At 41.9% G+C, this 19,495-nt stretch overlaps 1 protein-coding gene across 1 annotated transcript; it reads right to left on the reverse strand.

The window, feature by feature from the left end:
• Positions 1 to 461: 461 nt before the first annotated feature.
• Positions 462 to 13,290, reverse strand: LOC138767589 (integumentary mucin C.1-like). The gene is made up of 6 exons (XM_069945189.1): positions 13,125 to 13,290; positions 5,209 to 5,358; positions 4,679 to 4,822; positions 3,325 to 3,466; positions 2,079 to 2,404; positions 462 to 940 (listed from the first exon to the last, which is right to left on the reverse strand). Exons 1-4 carry the CDS (start codon positions 13,246 to 13,248, stop codon positions 3,333 to 3,335), a joined length of 552 nt encoding a protein of 183 aa, XP_069801290.1. The 5' UTR covers positions 13,249 to 13,290; the 3' UTR covers positions 462 to 940; positions 2,079 to 2,404; positions 3,325 to 3,332.
• Positions 13,291 to 19,495: the final 6,205 nt, after the last annotated feature.

Raw genomic sequence — 19,495 nt, forward strand, 5'->3', positions numbered from 1 at the left:
TGTTTATATCACTTCTGTCATAGTCATAATAAGGTCTGCCAGCAGGTGGCACTGTCAGTCACAGTCTGAATCCTGGAAGAACTGAGCATTATACAATGGGCTGCTGTGTGCATTTATATACATGCAGTTGATTTATTTATTTTTTTAATACGCAAAGAACATGGTATCTCTTAGTAAGGTGGAGCATGTAGCTAAACCTTTTAATGGGGGTGGAGGTTACTGTACATGCTGCAGCGCTGTATATATCTTTTTCTACTCCAGGGCTAAGAAAGCTCCAAAAGTATCTGAGCAGAAATAACACAACCATACTCTCTGCTTTAGGAGATATATATTACTTGACACTGTTTATAATACCAATAATGGAATACTTTGCATAAAATAATATATTATATAGGACAGTATATACTACTCAGTTAATGTACATACCACTGTCCCACCAGGAACAAGACAGTATATATATACTGTACCTTACCCATAGATAACCAGGGACTAGACATGTATACACCCCTAAGTTACCAAGCAAAGAATAAATCACCATATTATTTGTCATTGTTCATCATATATAATGCAGTATTACTAAAGACTCTACTCTACATGGACTCCTTGACCACCAGGGACTATAAGCCACAATTGTAGTTTCTCACCATTGGCTGAACAGTACAAACACTTCTAGAGATGGGATACTGTATATAACACAGAACTCGTACATATTACTTAGTCACTAGTGACTTCACAGTACTGGAAGTACTGGAAGAACTGGAAGTCGGATATACCAAGCTGTAAATAAAGACTAAATAACTGGCTGAAACTAGCAATTGTATATACCATTGGAAACTACCTTGTATATCCCACTTGGTCCCTATAGACAGAACACTGAAACACTATGGGGGGATTTATGAAGACTGGGGTACTCCCCCCTTTTACCTGGCCAAACATGCACCTTGATTAACAATTCTACACCTGTTTCATAATAAATGAGGCGCACCCCCCTCCCTGCCTTTCCACGCCCCCGCATTCACCCCTGCCCGCCCATTGGCGTATGCCAGGGCAAAGGGGCAAATCTGCGCCTTCTCCCTGCCATACGCCCCTACCATCATTTTGATAAAAGTCCCACAATGTCACCAGGGACTGTGCAACATACCTGTACATGTACCGCTGTGTTACTAGGGACAGTGCACAATATATCTATGTATCACTGTGTTACCAGGGACTGCACATTATACCTACTGTATGTACCACTGTGTTACCTGGGACAATGCGTAATATACCTATGTACCACTGTGTTACCTGGGACAATGCTTAATATAACTATATATCACTATTTTATCAGGGACAGTGCGCAATATACTTATATACCACTGTGTTACCAGGGACAATGCACAATATACCTATGTATCACTGTGTTACCAGGGACTGCACATTATACCTACTGTATGTACCACTGTGTTACCTGGGACAATGCGTAATATACCTATGTACCACTGTGTTACCTGGGACAATGCTTAATATAACTATATATCACTATTTTATCAGGGACAGTGCACAAAATACTTATATACCACTGTGTTACCAGGGACAATGCACAACAGTAGTGGATTATAACAGGTGCGTTTCGGGCGGCAGCCCGGGGCACTGAGCTCCTGTGGGGCACATGACCACCCAAAAAGACTTATACTTTCAGTGGTGTACTGTCTCCTGGCTACAGTTCTGCCATGATTTGCAAAAAAATCACAGTTTTTTTATGGCAATTTTGCACAAATCAGGACATCATCACATAATCTATCCTGTACTATGAACACCAGGCTAGTGCTGCCATAGTTACAGTGGGGTGGGGGGGCACAGGCTTGGTGAACAGCCCGGGGCCTATGGTAAAGTTAATCCGCCCCTGGTGCACAATATACCTATGTATCACTGTGTTACCAGGGACTGCACATTTATACATACAGTATGTACCACTGTGTTACCAGGGACAATGCATAAAATTCCTACTGCATTTACCACTGTGTTACCTGGGACAATGCTTAATATAACTATATATCACTTTTTTATCAGGGACAATGCACAATATACCTATGTACCACTGTGTTACCAGGGACTGCACATTATACCCACTGTATGTACCACTGTGTTACCTGAGACAATGCTTAATATAACTATATATCACTATTTTATCAGGGACAATGCACAATATACGTATGTACCACTGTGTTACCAGGGACTGCACAATATACCTATATACCACTGTGTTACCTGGTATAATGCACAATATATCTGTTGATGAATAATGAAAAGGATATTTTTTTATGACCATTTTAATAAAACAGGATTTAGAGGGAATTAAATGAAATCACATCAATATAGCATCTAAATGATAAGATTGTTCCGGTCCACTTGCTGAGGGTATCTGTAAGAAAAGTAACATAAGAGTTTAGCTATAAAACACCTATTGGGGCTCATGTCAAATAATGTGCAATATACTGTGTATAAGTCACCATTATAGATGAATACAATATAACTAAACTAATATAAACTAATAAAACAAATATATATATATATTGTCATGTATGTTATAGAGAATATTGTGTTAAAGGGGTACTCTGGTGATTTTTTTTTAAATCAGCTGGTATCAGAAAGTTATACAGATTTGTAAATTACTTCTATTTAAAAATCTGAAGTCTTCCAGTACTTATCAGCTGCTTTATGTCCTGCAGGAAATAATGTATTCTTTCCAGTCTGACACAGTGCTCTCTGCTGGCACCTCTGTTCATGACAGGAACTGTCCAGAGCAGGAGAGGTTTTCTTTGGGGATTTGCTACTGCTCCGGACAGTTCCTGACGTGAACAGAGGTGGCAGCAGAGAGCACTGTGTAAGCCTGGAAATAATACATCACTTCCTGCAGGACATACAGCAGCTGATAAGTACAGGAAGGCTTCAGATTTTTTTTTCTAAATAGAAGTAAATTACAAAACTATATCTGAAACCTATCTATTTCTGAAACCAGTTGATCTAAAAACAATTATTTTCCCCGGAGTACCCCTTTAATTGAGAGCCAAGGCTGTTACACTGACACCATCTCTATAACACATAATAAAAATAATTGAACATGGGCATGTATAAGCCCCTAATGTTTTTATGTTTGTTACAGCTTATGATCTATCACTTTCAGCAGCAATTTTTTTTTCTTCAATTTCCAGCTGTGGGTGGAGCTTGATTTTCCCAAATCAACATATGGATAACCTATTTGCTTGTAATATTTTTTATGGATATAACAGATGCAACCATACATAAGGTTTTGGATTATTATATCGCCATATATCACATTACCTTGGTATTTATTTGTATCCATAGAAGCACCAGACGGTCTCAGGGATACTTGAGTCATAGCAGCAGCCTCGGGAGTGACAGTCCTTGGAGCTAATGTTTGGGTACCCACAGTCTTTCCTCAGCTTGTGGCTGACAGAGCATCCTACATACAACAGGAATTACAAGCAATGACAATCCAATGAGAAATGGACGCTGCACATGGATTTTTGTATATAAATTTAAAATGTGACAATCCGACCTCCATGTAGCCTGAAATCTCTTCCAGTCTGACTTTTGACAATATCAATCTTAAGAAAATACATACTACTACTGACGATTTAAAGGGTTTCTCTGGAAGTGCAGTACAATGTGTAAGTGAACTATACCACTGCCTCCTCTATAGTACTGTGCCACTGTCTGCAAATCATTGTTTCCCAATCTGTGCCCCAACCCCAAATGTTGCAAAATCTACAACTCCTATCATTATTAGTCAGCACAACATGATGAGGGTTGTGGTCTGCCAGCTGAAGAGCCACTTGTTGCAAAACTACAACTCCCATCACAAACTGTCAGCATAACATGATGGGGGTTGTAGTTCTGATAGCTAAAGAGCCCCAGATTGCCCCTGTGTACAGTCCAGTGTACCCAGTGTATGCCAGCAGCTGCAATAAAGAAGCCTGGGAGCTCAGAGCCACATGGTTCTGTTATTACAGTGCCTTGGCTATGACAGTGGGGCCTGAATCCACTATATGGCCATGTTCACTTTTCTCTGACATATTTTGTCCGTCTTTTTGGACAGCCCTCATTGTGAAGCAAAAAAGACGGGCGAAACATGGCCATAAAAAGACGCTGTGTGAATATGGCCTAAAACAGTGTTTGGGACACTGTCAATGCAGTCCTCTAGATAAAATTGGAAATTTTTGGTCAGATCATGTTAAAAAAAATAATAATAATAAAAAAAAAATATATATATAGTGTATGCATCTCATAAAAAAAAATAGATCTGTGCAGAAGTTAAAGAGAGGTCTTCAGTCCAGTGTGCAGTTACAGCTGTCAACGTCAAGGAGTGTATGTGTGTGGGTTTTCTTTTTTTTTGTTGGGCGGGGGCGCCAAACTAAGTCTTTGCCCCGGGTGCAGGAGAAGCTAGCTACACCTCTGCTCAGGCCCTCTAACTGTTGCAAAACTACAATTCCCATCATGCCTGGACAGCCAAAGCTAAAGCTTTGGCTGTCCAGGCATGATGGGAGTTGTAGTTTTTTAACAGCTGGAGGGCCTGAGTTTGACCCCCCCTGGTTTTGGCAATAAGGCTTGGTCAAAGGGGTTAATAGTATTAAGCAGAGATTATTTTCTATGAATGATTCAGTGAATATTTTACCTTTGAATTTGGGGTAAAAGCACCATTTCACTTCGGGGGTACTGGCGTCAAAGCAGCAGCCTCTGGAGTAACAATCCTTGGCGCTTATTCCAGGGAAACCGCAGTCTTTCCTGTCCTTGGTTTTGACAGCGCACTGCGCCTTATCTGTAATAGAAGGAAGAACTTACTGTTAGGGTGAATTCACACATGGCAGATATGTAGCAGACATTTAATTTTCCGATAATCTGTCTGTGTGGATTTCTTTTAGTCCTGTATAGATGAAGAAGGGCGGGCACAGTCATTTCTGCGACAGATCTGCTGTGTGTGAATTCACCCTCATAATAAAACAATATAAAAGTCCTTTTAATCTGATATCATCCAAAATTCTAATACGTTCCTGAATGGTCAATGGTAACTAGTTCAGCACCAATAAATGATGAGGGTTGCCATTCAGGGTTCTGAGAAAGTTTGGTGACAGCTCTTATACGGTCTGAGTTATTGACTCTCTGCATTGTAAGTAATTGCCTTTCTAGTGAAAGACGATGCCATACCTTGTGCCTTAGAGAAGAAGCACCAGTTAACCCCTGCAATGCTGGAATCAAAGCAGCATTTCCGCTGAGCGCACTCAGAGGCGCTGATCCCCGGGTAGCCACAGTCTCTTCTGTCATACGGCGCCACTTTACATTCCTTCTCATTGATCACTGCCATGATTGATAGAAGAAATAAAAAGATTAAAAAATTTGATTATTTTTACTGCAATCTGGATGGTGTTATCTTATATAGACACTAGAGGGCGCTGTAACTCTATTTTCATAACAGTAAAGAAATCGGTAGTCATATAATTGAGGAATAATTTATGTTCTGAGTAAAATAAGACAAACAAGTCTATTTTCTCTTATAATCTTCTGAACAAATTGTATTATATGTCAGTATGTGGAGGTGGGAACGGGGGATAGGGACGTGAGATGCTTTGTTCTCTTTGATCAGGTGGCACAATGCATGGTGCTCCCACGAACATGCCAGTCTACCACAGTGCCCGATATATATAAGTATCAGCCATAGTTCTCCCATAATTGTCATATTGCCCCCATACGTGCAAATCAATCCCAGTGTCAAATAGTAGTGCCAGCCAGCCAGACCCCTCATTTCATTGTCAGTTAACATTGGCGAACCAGTTACAGTGGCTACATAGCTGGTATGGCCTGAAATCAGTGTCAGCAAGGCCAACAGTGATATCTATGATATTCTCATAATGTTAACAAACAGCCACAGTGCCCTCATACTGGTGACTGGGCTGGGCTTAGTATGTCATAACAGTATCAAGTCACATTGCAATAATAGTCACCCCACCAACTACACGGCCAACATAACAATATCAGCCAACAATGGTCCTATAGCAATGTCAGCTATAGTGCCCTCAGCCACAATTCTGTTATAACAGTGACAAGGATAGCACTACCAGCCAAAATGCCATCATAACAATGCTATACTTTTCCCATAATAGTACAAACACGTTACTCCATGAATGATCATCTAACAATGGCATATACTGGGTTCGAAAACAATACTGGCCATAGTTTCCATTGTACGTTATACTAGAAAATGTACCCGGCACTGCCCGGGTATAAAGTGTCAGTGTGTTAATTAGATTTGTTCTAAGGTGCCCAGGAGGCCAAGCTAAAGGTACTGTTTCATCAGTTAATCAGTGGAATTAGTGTATACCTGTAATGCATAGTTTGAGGGGTTCTGTATACCCACAGTGTATAGTTTTTAGGGGTCTCGCATATCTGTAGTGCATATTTGGGGGGGCTGTATACCTATAGTGTATAGTTGGGGGGGTCCTGTATACCTGTAGTGTGTAGTTGGGTGGGCTGTATACCTGTAGTGTATAGTTGAGGGAGGTCCTGTATACCTGCAGTGTATAGTTGGTGAAGGTCCTGTATACCTGTACTGTATAGTTCAGGGGTCCTGTATACCTGTAGTATATAGTTGGTGCTGTATACCTGTAATGTATAGTTGGTGGAGGTCTTGTATACCTGTAGTTTATAGTTTGAGGGTCCTGGATACCTGTAGTGTATAATTGGTGGAGGTCTTGTATACCTGTAGTATATAGTTCGGGGGTCCTGTATACCTGTAGTGCATAGTTTGAGGGTTCTGTATAACTGTAGTATAGAGTTGGTTGAGGTCCTGTATACCTGTAGTGTATAGTTTGGGGTCCTATATACCTGTAGTGTATAGTTGGTGGAGTTCCTGTATACCTGTAGTGTATAGCTTTGGGGTCCTGTATACCTGTAGTATAGAGTTGTTGGGGGTGCTGTATACCTGTATTATATAGTTGGTGGAGGTCCTGTATACCTGTAGTGTGTAGTTTTGTGTTCCTGTAAACCTGTAGTGTATAGTTTGGGGTCCTGTATACCTGTAGTATATAGTTGGTGGAGGTCCTGTACACCTGTAGTGTAAAGTTTGGGGGTCCTGTATACCTGTAGTATAGAGTTGGTGAAGGTGCTGTATACCTGTAGTATAGAGTTGGTGGAGGTCCTGTATACCTGTAGTGTATAGTTTTGAGGTCTTGTATACCGGTAGTGTAGAGTTTGGGGTCCTATATACCTGTAGTATATAGTTGGTGGAGTTCCAGTATACCTGTAGTGTATAGTTTGGGGTCCTGAATTCCTGTAGTATATAGTTGGTGGAGGTCCTGTATACCTGAAGTATATAGTTCATGGAGGTCCTGTATACCTGCAGTGTATAGATTTGGGGTCCTGGATACCTGTAGTGTAAAGTTTGGGGTCCTGTATACCTGTAGTATATAGTTGGTAGAGGTCCCGTGCACCTGTAGTGTATAGTGTATACCTGTAGTGTCCTGTATACCTGCAGGGTCGTATTTACCATTAGGCACCCATGGTCTGGTAAGTAGGGTAGCACCTTGCAGAGGGGCAGTACCCTCCCGTTCAGACTTGCCAGAAAATCTGGTGTCTTTTCGAGGGGATCATGGCAGTATTGGTCAGTTCTGGTATATCGGTGTTATCCAGTCACAGTATGGCGGTATTGGTCAGGTCTGGTATGTTAGTGTTATTCAGTCACAGTGTGTCGGTATTGGTCAGGTCTGGTATGGCGGTGTTATCCAGTCACAGTATGGCGGTATTGGTCAGGTCTGGCGTGGCGGTGTTCTCCAGTCACAGTGTGGCGGTATTGGTCAGGTCTGGTATGGAGGTGTTATCCACAGTATGGCGGTATTGATCAGGTCTGGTATGGCAGTGTTACCCAGTCACAGTATGGCAGTATTGGTCAGGTCTGGTATAGAAGTGTTATCCAATCACAGTATGGCGGTATTGAACAGGTCTGGTATGGCAGTGTTATCCAGTCACAGTATGGCGGTATTGGTTAGGTGTGGTATGGCAGTGTTATCCAGTCACAGTATAGCGGTATTGAACAGGTCTGGTATGGCAGTGTTATCCAGTCACAGTATGGTGGTATTGGTCAGGTCTGGTATGGCAGTGTTATCCAGTCACAGTATGGCGGAATTGGTCAGGTCTGGTATGGCTGTGTTACCCAGTCACAGTATAGCAGTATTGAACAGGTCTGGTATGGCAGTGTTATCCAGTCACAGTATGGCGGTATTGGTCAGGCTTGGTGTGGCGGTGTTAAATGTGACGTGTGGAGCTATTACCTACCTATCCTGATGCTAATTGGTGAGTGAGGATGGGGCACCTTCAGGTTTAGTGCTTAGGGCAGCAGCAGCTGGTAATACTGCCCTGTATACATGTACTGTATGGATGGAGTAGGGGGTCCTGTATACATAAACTGTATAGATGGAGTAAGGGGTCCTAAATACAGGTACTGCATAGATGGAGTAGGGGGTCCTGTATACATGTACTGTATAGATGGAGTAGGGGGTCCTGTATACATGTACTGTATAGATGGAGTAGGGGGCCCTCAATACATGTGCTGTATAGATAGGGTAGGGGGCCCTGTATACATGTACTGTATAGATGGAGTAGGGGGTCCTGTATACATGTACTGTATAGATGACGTATGGGGTCCTGTATACATGTACTGTATATATGGAGTAGGGGGCCCTGTATACATGTGCTGTATAGATGGAGTAGGGGGTTCTGTACACATGAACTGTATAGATGGAGTAGGGGGTCCTGCATACGTGTACTGTATAGATGGAGTAGGGAGTTCTGTATACATGTACTGTATAGATGGAGTAGGGGGTCCTGTATACATGTACTGTATAGATTTTTTATACAAAAAGAACCATATTGAGGCTAGTTTACAAATTTAAAAACAGATACTTTATTGTAAAATAACAACATACAAAAATACTTGCAATAATAGAATAGACCAGCAGATGGCAGTATACAAACAAACGAGTAAATGGTAAACACTCTTATTATTATAACATCTGGGGTGGTGTTAACTATTCTAAAAACTCTTTATATATAGGATAGTATGTATAATGTCACCGTCGTCCACATTGGGACTAGTAGTACCGGCTTACTAACCCCAAAATACATTAACATCAAGTAGTCCTGAACACTCACCCATCTCTTGTTTGTTGTGTATCTGCCACCAAGCACCCCTCAACGACGTTTCGCGTTGGTTTCGCTTCCTCAGGAGGGTATAGCTTAACCCCCGTCTAATCCCACTATTTATATGGTGCCGCTGATGACATCGGCGCCAAGCGCCGGGTCGCACGAGTCACACATCACTTCCGCTTCCGGCACTCCGCGCTGGAACGCATATCCGCTGTGTGGAACGCACACGGACATGCGCACTGCGCCTCTTGAGACCGCTTTGGAAGGATGCCCGTACCTGAATCCCGGTTCTTGGCGCACCACCATTGGAGCCAAAAATAGGTAGGAAATAATCCATGTTACTCTCACATCTACCTAGATCTACCCCCGGATGTTGTAAAAACCTAACATGAACCATGGATACCTAATCTCAATATACCAATATACAAATGAATAATGAATCACCTAATCAAATAATTATTTGATTAGGTGATTTATTATTCATTTGTATATTGGTATATTGAGATTAGGTATCCATGGTTCATGTTAGGTTTTTACAACATCCGGGGGTAGATCTAGGTAGATGTGAGAGTAACATGGATTATTTCCTACCTATTTTTGGCTCCAATGGTGGTGCGCCAAGAACCGGGATTCAGGTACGGGCATCCTTCCAAAGCGGTCTCAAGAGGCGCAGTGCGCATGTCCGTGTGCGTTCCACACAGCGGATATGCGTTCCAGCGCGGAGTGCCGGAAGCGGAAGTGATGTGTGACTCGTGCGACCCGGCGCTTGGCGCCGATGTCATCAGCGGCACCATATAAATAGTGGGATTAGACGGGGGTTAAGCTATACCCTCCTGAGGAAGCGAAACCAACGCGAAACGTCGTTGAGGGGTGCTTGGTGGCAGATACACAACAAACAAGAGATGGGTGAGTGTTCAGGACTACTTGATGTTAATGTATTTTGGGGTTAGTAAGCCGGTACTACTAGTCCCAATGTGGACGACGGTGACATTATACATACTATCCTATATATAAAGAGTTTTTAGAATAGTTAACACCACCCCAGATGTTATAATAATAAGAGTGTTTACCATTTACTCGTTTGTTTGTATACTGCCATCTGCTGGTCTATTCTATTATTGCAAGTATTTTTGTATGTTGTTATTTTACAATAAAGTATCTGTTTTTAAATTTGTAAACTAGCCTCAATATGGTTCTTTTTGTATAAAAAATGTTTAAGAGGTGTTGATGTTAAAAAAGGTGTACTGGATTTAACCTGTGTTCAAGACAGGAATAATTTGGTGTTTTCCTTGCTATCCAGGTGGAATTAGTGGTATAATTATGTACTGTATAGATGGAGTAGGGGGTCCTGTATACATGTACTGTATAGATGGAGTAGGGGGTCCTGTATATATGTACTGTATAGATGGAGTAGGGGGTCCTGTATATATGTACTGTATAGATGGAGTAGGGGGCCTGTATACATGTACTGTATAGATGGAGTAGGGGGTCCTGTATACATGTACTGTATAGATGGAGTAGGGGGCCCTGTATACATGTACTGTATAGATGGAGTAGGGGGCCCTTTATACATGTACTGTACAGATGGAGTAGGGGGTCCTGTATACATGTACTGTATAGATGGAGTAGGGGCTCCTGTATACATGTACTGTATAGATGGAGTAGGGGACCCTGTATACATGTGCTGTATAGATGGAATAGGGGGTCCTGTATACATGTACTGTATAGATGGAGTAAGGGGTCCTGTATACATGTACTGTATAGATGGAGTAGGGGCTCCTGTATACATGTACTGTATATATGAAGTAGGGGGCCCTGTATACATGTGCTGTATAGATGGAGTAGGGGGCCCTGTATACATGTATTGTATAGATGGAGTAGGGGGTCCTGTATACATGTACTGTATAGATGGAGTAGGGGGTCCTGTATACATGTACTGTATAGATGGAGTAGGGGGTCCTGTATACATGTACTGTATAGATGGAGTAGGGGGTCCTGTATACATGTACTGTATAGATGGAGTAGGGGGTTCTGTATATACATGTCCTGTATAGATGGAGTAGGGGGTCCTGTATACATGTACTGTACAGATGGAGTAGGGGGTCCTGTATACATGTACTGTACAGATGGAGTAGGGGGTCCTGTATACATTTACTGTATATATGAAGTAGGGGGTCCTGTATACATGTACTGTATAGATGGAGTAGGGGGTCCTGTATACATGTACTGTATAGATGGAGTAGGGGGCCCTGTATACATGTACTGTATAGATGGAGTAGGGGGTCCTGTATACATGTACTGTATAGATGGAGTAGGGGGTCCTGTATACATGTACTATATAGATGGAGTAGGGGGCCCTGTATACATGTACTGTATAGATGGAGTAGGGGGTCCTGTATACATGTACTCTATAGATGGAGTAGGGGGTCCTGTATACATGTACTGTATAGATGGAGTAGGGGGTCCTGTATACATGTACTGTATAGATGGAGTAGGGGACCCTGTATACATGTACTGTATAGAAGGAGTATGGGGTCCTATATACATGTACTGTATAGATGGTGTAGGAGGTCCTGCATACATGTACTGTATAGATGGAGTAGGGGTTCCTGTATACATGTACTGTATAGATGGAGTAGGGGGTTCTGTATATACATGTACTGTATAGGTGGAGTAGGGGGTCCTTTATACATGTACTGTACAGATGGAGTAGGGGGTCCTGTATACATGTACTGTATAGATGGAGTAGGGGGTCCTGTATACATGTACTGTATAGATGGAGTAGGGGGTCCTGTATACATGTACTGTAGATGGAGAAGGGGGCCCTGTATACATGTACTGTATAGATGGAGTAGGGGGTCCTGTATACATGTACTGTATAGATGGAGTAGGGGGTCCTGTATACATGTACTGTATAGATGGAGTAGGGGGTCCTGTATACATGTACTGTATAGATGGAGTAGGGGTTTCTGTATATACATGTACTGTATAGATGGAGTAGGGGGTCTACCAGTTATTACTGTGGATGTTGTGAGGCAGCCTCCCTAGTAACCATTGCTCCCTGTGAGAATGAAAGCAGTAATCCTATTGGTTGCTTAGGCTCCCAACTGCCGTTTGCTGCTGGAGACATGCAGCTAATTATATCACCTGTGTTTGCAGTGTGGAGATTTTCCCATTCATCGCTATGGGGCGCCGCTCTTCCCCCTCCCCCTCCCCTCCTGTACATCTGGCGGGCACGGGACCTTCGCAATAACCTTCCCGGGTACCCAATGTATCTATGTGTCAAATTTGGGGTCAAACTGTTCACGCGTTTGGAAGTCTATACGGGACAGACAGACTTTCATTTTTATTATATAGATTTTAAAACCCCCCTCGTTCCTCCTCTATAGGCAGAGACCAGTCATCAGCTGTAGAGACTAGTCATCAGCTGGAGAGACCAGTCAGCAACTGGAGAGACCTTTCAGCAGCTGTAGAGATCAGTCAGCAACTGTAGAGACCAGTCAGCAGCTGGAGAGACCTGTCAGCAACTGGAGAGACCTTTCAGCAGCTGTAGAGATCAGTCAGCGGCAGGAGAGACCAGTCAGCAGCTGGAGAGACCTGCCAGCAGCTGTAGAGACCCGTCAGCAGCTGGAGTGATCAGTCAGCAACTGGAGAGACCAGTCAGCAGTAGTAGAGACCAGTCTACAGCTGGAGAGATCAGTCAGCAGTAGTAGAGATCAGTCAGCAGTTGGGGCGACCAGTCAGCAGCTGGAGAGATCACTCAGCAGTAGGAGAGACCAGTACACAGCTGAAGAGATCAGTCAGCAGTAGGAGAGATCAGTCAGTAGCAGGAGAGGTCAGTCAGCAGTAGGAGAGCTCAGTCAGTAGTAGGAGAGATCAGTCAGCAGCTGACCAGCAAAAAGATTAACAGTAAACAATCTACTCACCATTATCTTCTTTACTCTCGCTGCTGTGGCTGTGGCTGTGGCTGTGACTATGGCTGCCTTTAGCCCAACTCTGTTGCCCCAAGGCCAGGAGGACACTCAGCAGTATCAATGCTTTCGACACCATGTTGAATTGCTGATAAGGTTGATGTAGGTCCTATGATCAGGATTTTCTCATATATATATAGGGATGATGCTGTTTAACAAGTAAGGAGAAAATTTACTGAGGGTGGGTTCATTCCTGGCTAATGGCGGCTACACCCATAGAAATCCAACATTGCAAAAATTTATGACCCATAATAAATGGACAGGCAGCGGATGGGAGAGCTGGTGTGTGTATAGTGACTATCACTGATGATGTGAGCTACTATCAATACACATAACCTATTAGTAGATAATATTTATTATATTATAATCATTATTTTATTATTACATTCAAGTCGCATAGCTCCGGACACCTGCCATTAAGAATCCCCAGTTAATAAAAGTAATTGGGGGAGGTTTATTAAACTGGTGTAAAGTAGAATTGGCTTAGTTGCCTTTAGCAACCAATCCGATTCCACCTTTCATTTTTCAAAGAATCTGTGAGGAAAGAAAAGAGGAATCTTGTTGCTAGGGGCAACTAAGACAATTCTACTTTACGCCAGTTTGATAAATCTCCCCTATTGTCTATTGAGCTGGCACAACTTCTTCAGCCACCAGTATTCAAATGCCGAAAGATCAAACCCAACCATGCTGGAGTTGCACTCATCCCCAGTGATCTAGGGTGGTTTAAGAGTTAATCGTGATTTATCAGACTACCTAGAGTCAAGCATGGCAAATTGCACCACATTCCCCCACTGCCGCCAGGAAATAAGTACACAACACACTCAACTTCTTTTGCTGGGTGATGGCCGGCCACAGCTTTTATTAACCATATTTTAACCGTAATAACCAACCGGCACGATGTGCCAACTCACCGTAAGGGTAGCCACTGTGTTCCACCGGCGGACTCCGGCCGTACACGAACGTCCGCTAACCTTTAACCTGCTAGGCAGGAGTTCTCAGCCAGCTGTGACTTATGAACCCACACACTAAGATATGACATCATATAACTCTTTATCCATGTATATAGCATTTATGTTTGTTTTTTTAAACTATTGAAAACGAATTCTGAAAATGTACATTGATGTTATCGCAATGCTTAATCGCACAACCAAGCACAATCTTCACAAGGAGAGGGAGGGAAACGGCTCCTGACAAGCAGTTAACTGAAAGCGCGGGCTGCGCTAAGCCATATATGTAAGGTCTGCTGCCAACTTCATTCTGGTCACTGATAGGCTCTCCAGCCCGGGAATTAACCTAATTGGCCCCTACACACACATGGGAGGGAAGGAGAAGAACAGAGGGAGGGGTGGCTCTTCCCACCCTGGTGTTACCAAGCTGCTGTTGCTTGGTTTTTAACCCGGCTGGTTATGAAAATAGGGGGAACCTACGTGTTTTTTCAAAAATTATTTATTTATTTAAAACAACAAAAAAACGAGTAGGGTTCCCCCTATTTTCATAACTAGCCGGGTTAAAAACCAAGCGACAGCAGCCTGGTAACACCAGGGTGGGAAGAGCCATTGGTTTAGGCCCTCCCCAGCCTAAATATTACCAGCCTGCTGCCGCCCCAGTCCAGGAGCGCCAATTTTGACGCTCCGGGACCACTGGCACCCAGCTCTTCCCAGTACCCCTGGTGGCATTGGGTACTGGGGTAATAATAGGGGTTAGTGTTAGCCTTTTTATGCCGGCTAACACTAGGCCCCAACTTAGTAATGGATTCCGTCTATTAGACGGCTTCCACTACTAAGTCTATAAAGTAAAGAAATAAAGACAAGACACAAGTGAATTTTTTTTTTATTCAAATAAAAACACCCCCACACCCCTCATTGACCATTTTATTTAAAAAAAAAAATCAAAACAACCGCTGGTCATCGTCGTAGTCCACCGAATCCGACGTAATCCACAGGATACCGATATCTGAAAAACAAAAAGGGAAAAAAAACAAAAAACACACAAACAGGAGCACAACACCCATCATTGTGAGCGGTGTCGTGCTCCTTACAGTATACAGCATCTTTACAGATTGCTGCTTACAGTCTGGCCCCCAAGAGGTTAAGGGAGGATGCATTGCATCCCCCTTAACCCCTTGGGGACCAGACTGAATTCAGACTGCACCCATCCCATCAAGGAAGGGGTTATGTGACCCCCCTTCCTTGCTGGGATGGGTGCAGTGCTGGGGAGGGGGTGGGGAGAGCTGTATACTCACCCCGATGTGTCCTCTTCGCTGGTCCGCAGCACAATGAAGTAACTGTGCTGCGGACCCGCTAATTATATGTGAGCTGAGCCGATCAGCTGATCAGCTGAGCACACATATGATTCAAAATGTTTCTTCTAATAATGCTATTGTGATAACATAATTAGAAGAAACATTTGATGTTTTAATTAAAGTAAAGTATTAATTATTACAGTTTGCTCTATTACCGGGTATATGAATTAACGGCTTAATAGAGCTTCCTGTGATAATTAATATTTAATTAATAAAACACATTTTCGTTGTAATAAAATTAATTTCGTTGTTCAATAATTTAATTTAAACAAATCCATACTTGTGCAATTAAATATACTGTAAAAAAATAAATATACATATAAATATACATTTATATATATATATATATATATATATATATATATATATATATATATATATTAACAGTATATTCAATTGCACAAGTATGGAATCGTTTTAATTAAATTATTGAACAACGAAAGTGACTTTATTACAACGAAAATATGTTCTATTATTAAATATATGAACCATTAGGGGAGTCGGCTCGGCATTATTGCCGATTTGCCGGCTATTTTTTTTTTTTCAATATTTTTGCACTTTGATTTTTTCCTCTTTTTTCATTGTAATAGCAACTTCAACTACACGAAACTATACCCTATCACACTCCCACTATTGTAGCTGCAATTATTCAGCCGTTATTGCAAGGTTCGTTTTCGGTTCGTCAGAACCCGAACTTCAGGAAAGTTCGGGGATCGAACCGAACCGAACTTTTTAAAAGTTAGCTCATCCCTAATAACAACGTGACACTTAAATTTTCTTGGTCTGGGATGGTTTTGTAAATTAATATTAATATCTCTTGGGAGGTTTACTTATTAATATCTAATATTCTTGGAAGTCTATAGTGGTTATTGGATGAATATCTAATATCCCTGAAGGACTAGGGTGGTTTATGAATTATCTAATATCCTTGGTGGCCTAGGGTGTTGTGTAGGTTAATATCCAATATCCCTGGTGGTCTGGGGTTGTTTATGGATAATTAGATAATGTTTCTGAAAGTCTGGGGTGGTTTATGGAGTAATAGATAACATCCCTGGGGGTCTAGGGTGGTTTGTGGATTAATAGATAATATCCCAGGAGGTCTAGCGTAGTTTATTGATTTATACCTAATATCCTTGGAAGACTAGTGTGGTTTTTAAAACAATATCTAATATTCTTGGTAGTCCAGGTTGGTGTGTAGATTATTATTTAATGTACCTGGTGGTCGGGGGTTGTATATGGGTTAATAACTATTATCCTTGGATGTCTAGGTTGGTTTTTGGACTAATTTTGAAAATCCCTGGTGGTCTAGGGTAGTTTATGGATTAAAGTGATCAACTGGTGCCAAAAAGTGCTAGAGATTTGTAATTTGCTTCTATCAAAACAATCTGAAGTCTTCCAGAACTTATCAGCTGTTGTATGTCCCGCAGGAAGTTGTGTATTCTTTCCTGGAGAGCAGGAGATGTTTTCTATGGAGATTTGCTGCTGCTCTGGACAGTTCCTGACATGGACAGCGATGGCAGCAGAGAGCACTGTGTAAGTCTGGAAAGAAAACACCACTTCCTGCTGGACAAACAGCAGCTGATAAGTACCGCAAGAAGAGATTTTTTTAGTAGAAGTAAATTACAAATTTCACTTTCTGGCTCCAGTTGATTTGAATGAAATTATATTTTTGTGAACTACCTCTTTGATAGCTAATATCCCTGATGGTCTAGAGTAGTTTATTGGTTAATAGCTTATATCCCTGGTAGAGTTGAGTAAACTTCGAGCATTTTTTTGATTACCGGTGGCTGCTGAAGTTGGATGCAGCCTGGAAAACATGTATACAGCCATGGTGGTAAGTGATGGGGATCAGATGAAGAGAAGGACTCTCCTGCTGTTGGCTGAGACCGGTATGAAGGTTTACAGAGAGAGGTGGAGTGAGGCGGCTCAGGAACCATGCTGTACATTATAACCATATAATCATCTATTGACTCTTGATAAGACACAGCTAGAGAGCCATGAGTCATTCGTTAGTCTTACTTTTGAACTTTTTCTTTAGCTTTGGCTGTAAAAGCATGATGGGAGTTGTAGTTTTGCACCAGCTGGAGGGTCTCAGATTTGACACTTGTGGCCTAGACTGAATACAATTGTAGCCCTTAGTTTTGAGGAGCATTACATATGTTTCTTTTTCAGAACATTTCTATTGATTGACAGCAAGCAAGCAGAGAACCTAAAAATGAAGGATTGAAGCAATGAGTATATTAGAAATGTAATGAAGTAAAGGCTTCTCCTGTGAGCGGGGATGTTACACATGCTGACAGAACAATATTAAGTATTATGCAGTCTGAGTTTACATTCATTGTCAGTGCCCGGTGCTTCATCCTATGTGACCCTGCAACTCATTCATTACTAATAGATCCACATTAACATAAGTACCAAACAAAAGCACATAAGTAATATAAAGTTTCCTTAAAGGGTAGCTTAAATCATAATGGGAATTTTGGTTTGGAGTGATTTCCATGAACTTTTACATGCACCTCTTGTTCCTTACTGTATAATTTCCTTTACTTTAAAGTTTTAACTAAGCTCCATTATTACAGTAACTCAGACACCAGATCAATCCAGGCACCAGATCCCTAAATAAGATCCCAGACCTATGATGGTTGTTAAGCCACTGTAATGGCCAGTATTCCAACTTTCTAATGTCATTTGTATTTCTGCATAGGATTGTTGAATAAACTATGGCGTCTGGTCTGGGGTGTGAATTAACTTTCGTATATGGTCTGATCTGTGTTGTTGGGTCAGAACTAGCTATGGTATCTGTTATGGGGTCTGAATTCTGGAATTTAGTCTGGGGTCTGTATTAGCCATGGCGTCTGGTCTGGGGTCTGAAGTAATTATAGGGTCAGGTCTAGGGTTTGAATTAAATATGACACCTGGTCTGGGTCTGAATTAAAGATGGTTTCTGGCCTGGGGTCTGAAATAATTATGGGGTCTGGTCTAGGGGCTGAATTAATGACAACAGTTATGGGGTCTGGTCTGGAGTTCCATTAGGTATGGGATATATACCACTGGCACTGGACAGGAATATAATATAATGCTTAGTACTTATTGCCAACGTTTCAGCCCTTTCGGGTCTTCTTTACAGCAGATCTGTTTGGTATTTGGTGGAAATATAAGGAGCCTCCTATAGTGATTGAGGCTCAAAAGAGATCCGCCATGAACAGGACACAGATTTTGGGATCTAAGCTGTATTTTTTCGACATCTCTCTAACTCTACTAATAAAGATTATTACAGAGTGTTTTGGAAGCCTATTGAAGTGCCATGGTCCCCCCATGCCCCAGGCCTCCACTACCCTTAACCCTCCAAAAATTTAACCCATAGAGATTGTCTTTGTATTGGCAGTCATAGAAATGTGAAACATACAACAGAACACCAGGACAATGAAACTTTATTGAGTTAGGAAAAATTAAATTTTTTAAGATAATTAAATAAATCTATTAAGGTGCTCGGTATTGGTGTAGATCACATGTAACCGAATCTTCAGGGCAATAATATTACATCTGGTTATCTTCGGCTTGTTAAGCCATTTTGTTCTACATGCATGATCATATTATATACTGTCAAGTCCAGAGTTAGTGGTTTGAAGAGGCCATCCTTAACCATGGTGTCTTCATACTGTGTTAAATTATGGCGTTGGTAGGGTAGATGCGTGCACGTAAGTTAAAGGAAGACTTGTAGGAGCAGATGTTCAGATCTAGAGGATGCAATCTAGAAAGAAGGTTAAATATGTTTATAATTGTTGTGACTATATGAAACTAATCATCAGTAGATATGTCCTTAATGGGAACCTGCCAGTTTATAATACACTCAACAGGGTAGTGCGGCGCTTAACAATTATTCACTAAATAACAAAAATTACAAAGTTATACAACTTTGTAATGTATGGTATGTTAGTGAATGGCCCCCCTCCCTGTGACCCTTGCCAATCGCGGCTGAGCAGCTGATGACGCGGCAGAGGGGGGCCGGCACGAGGGACGGTCA

Source organism: Dendropsophus ebraccatus, chromosome 11, assembly GCF_027789765.1.
Source record: "Dendropsophus ebraccatus isolate aDenEbr1 chromosome 11, aDenEbr1.pat, whole genome shotgun sequence".
Classification (NCBI taxonomy): domain Eukaryota; kingdom Metazoa; phylum Chordata; class Amphibia; order Anura; family Hylidae; genus Dendropsophus; species Dendropsophus ebraccatus.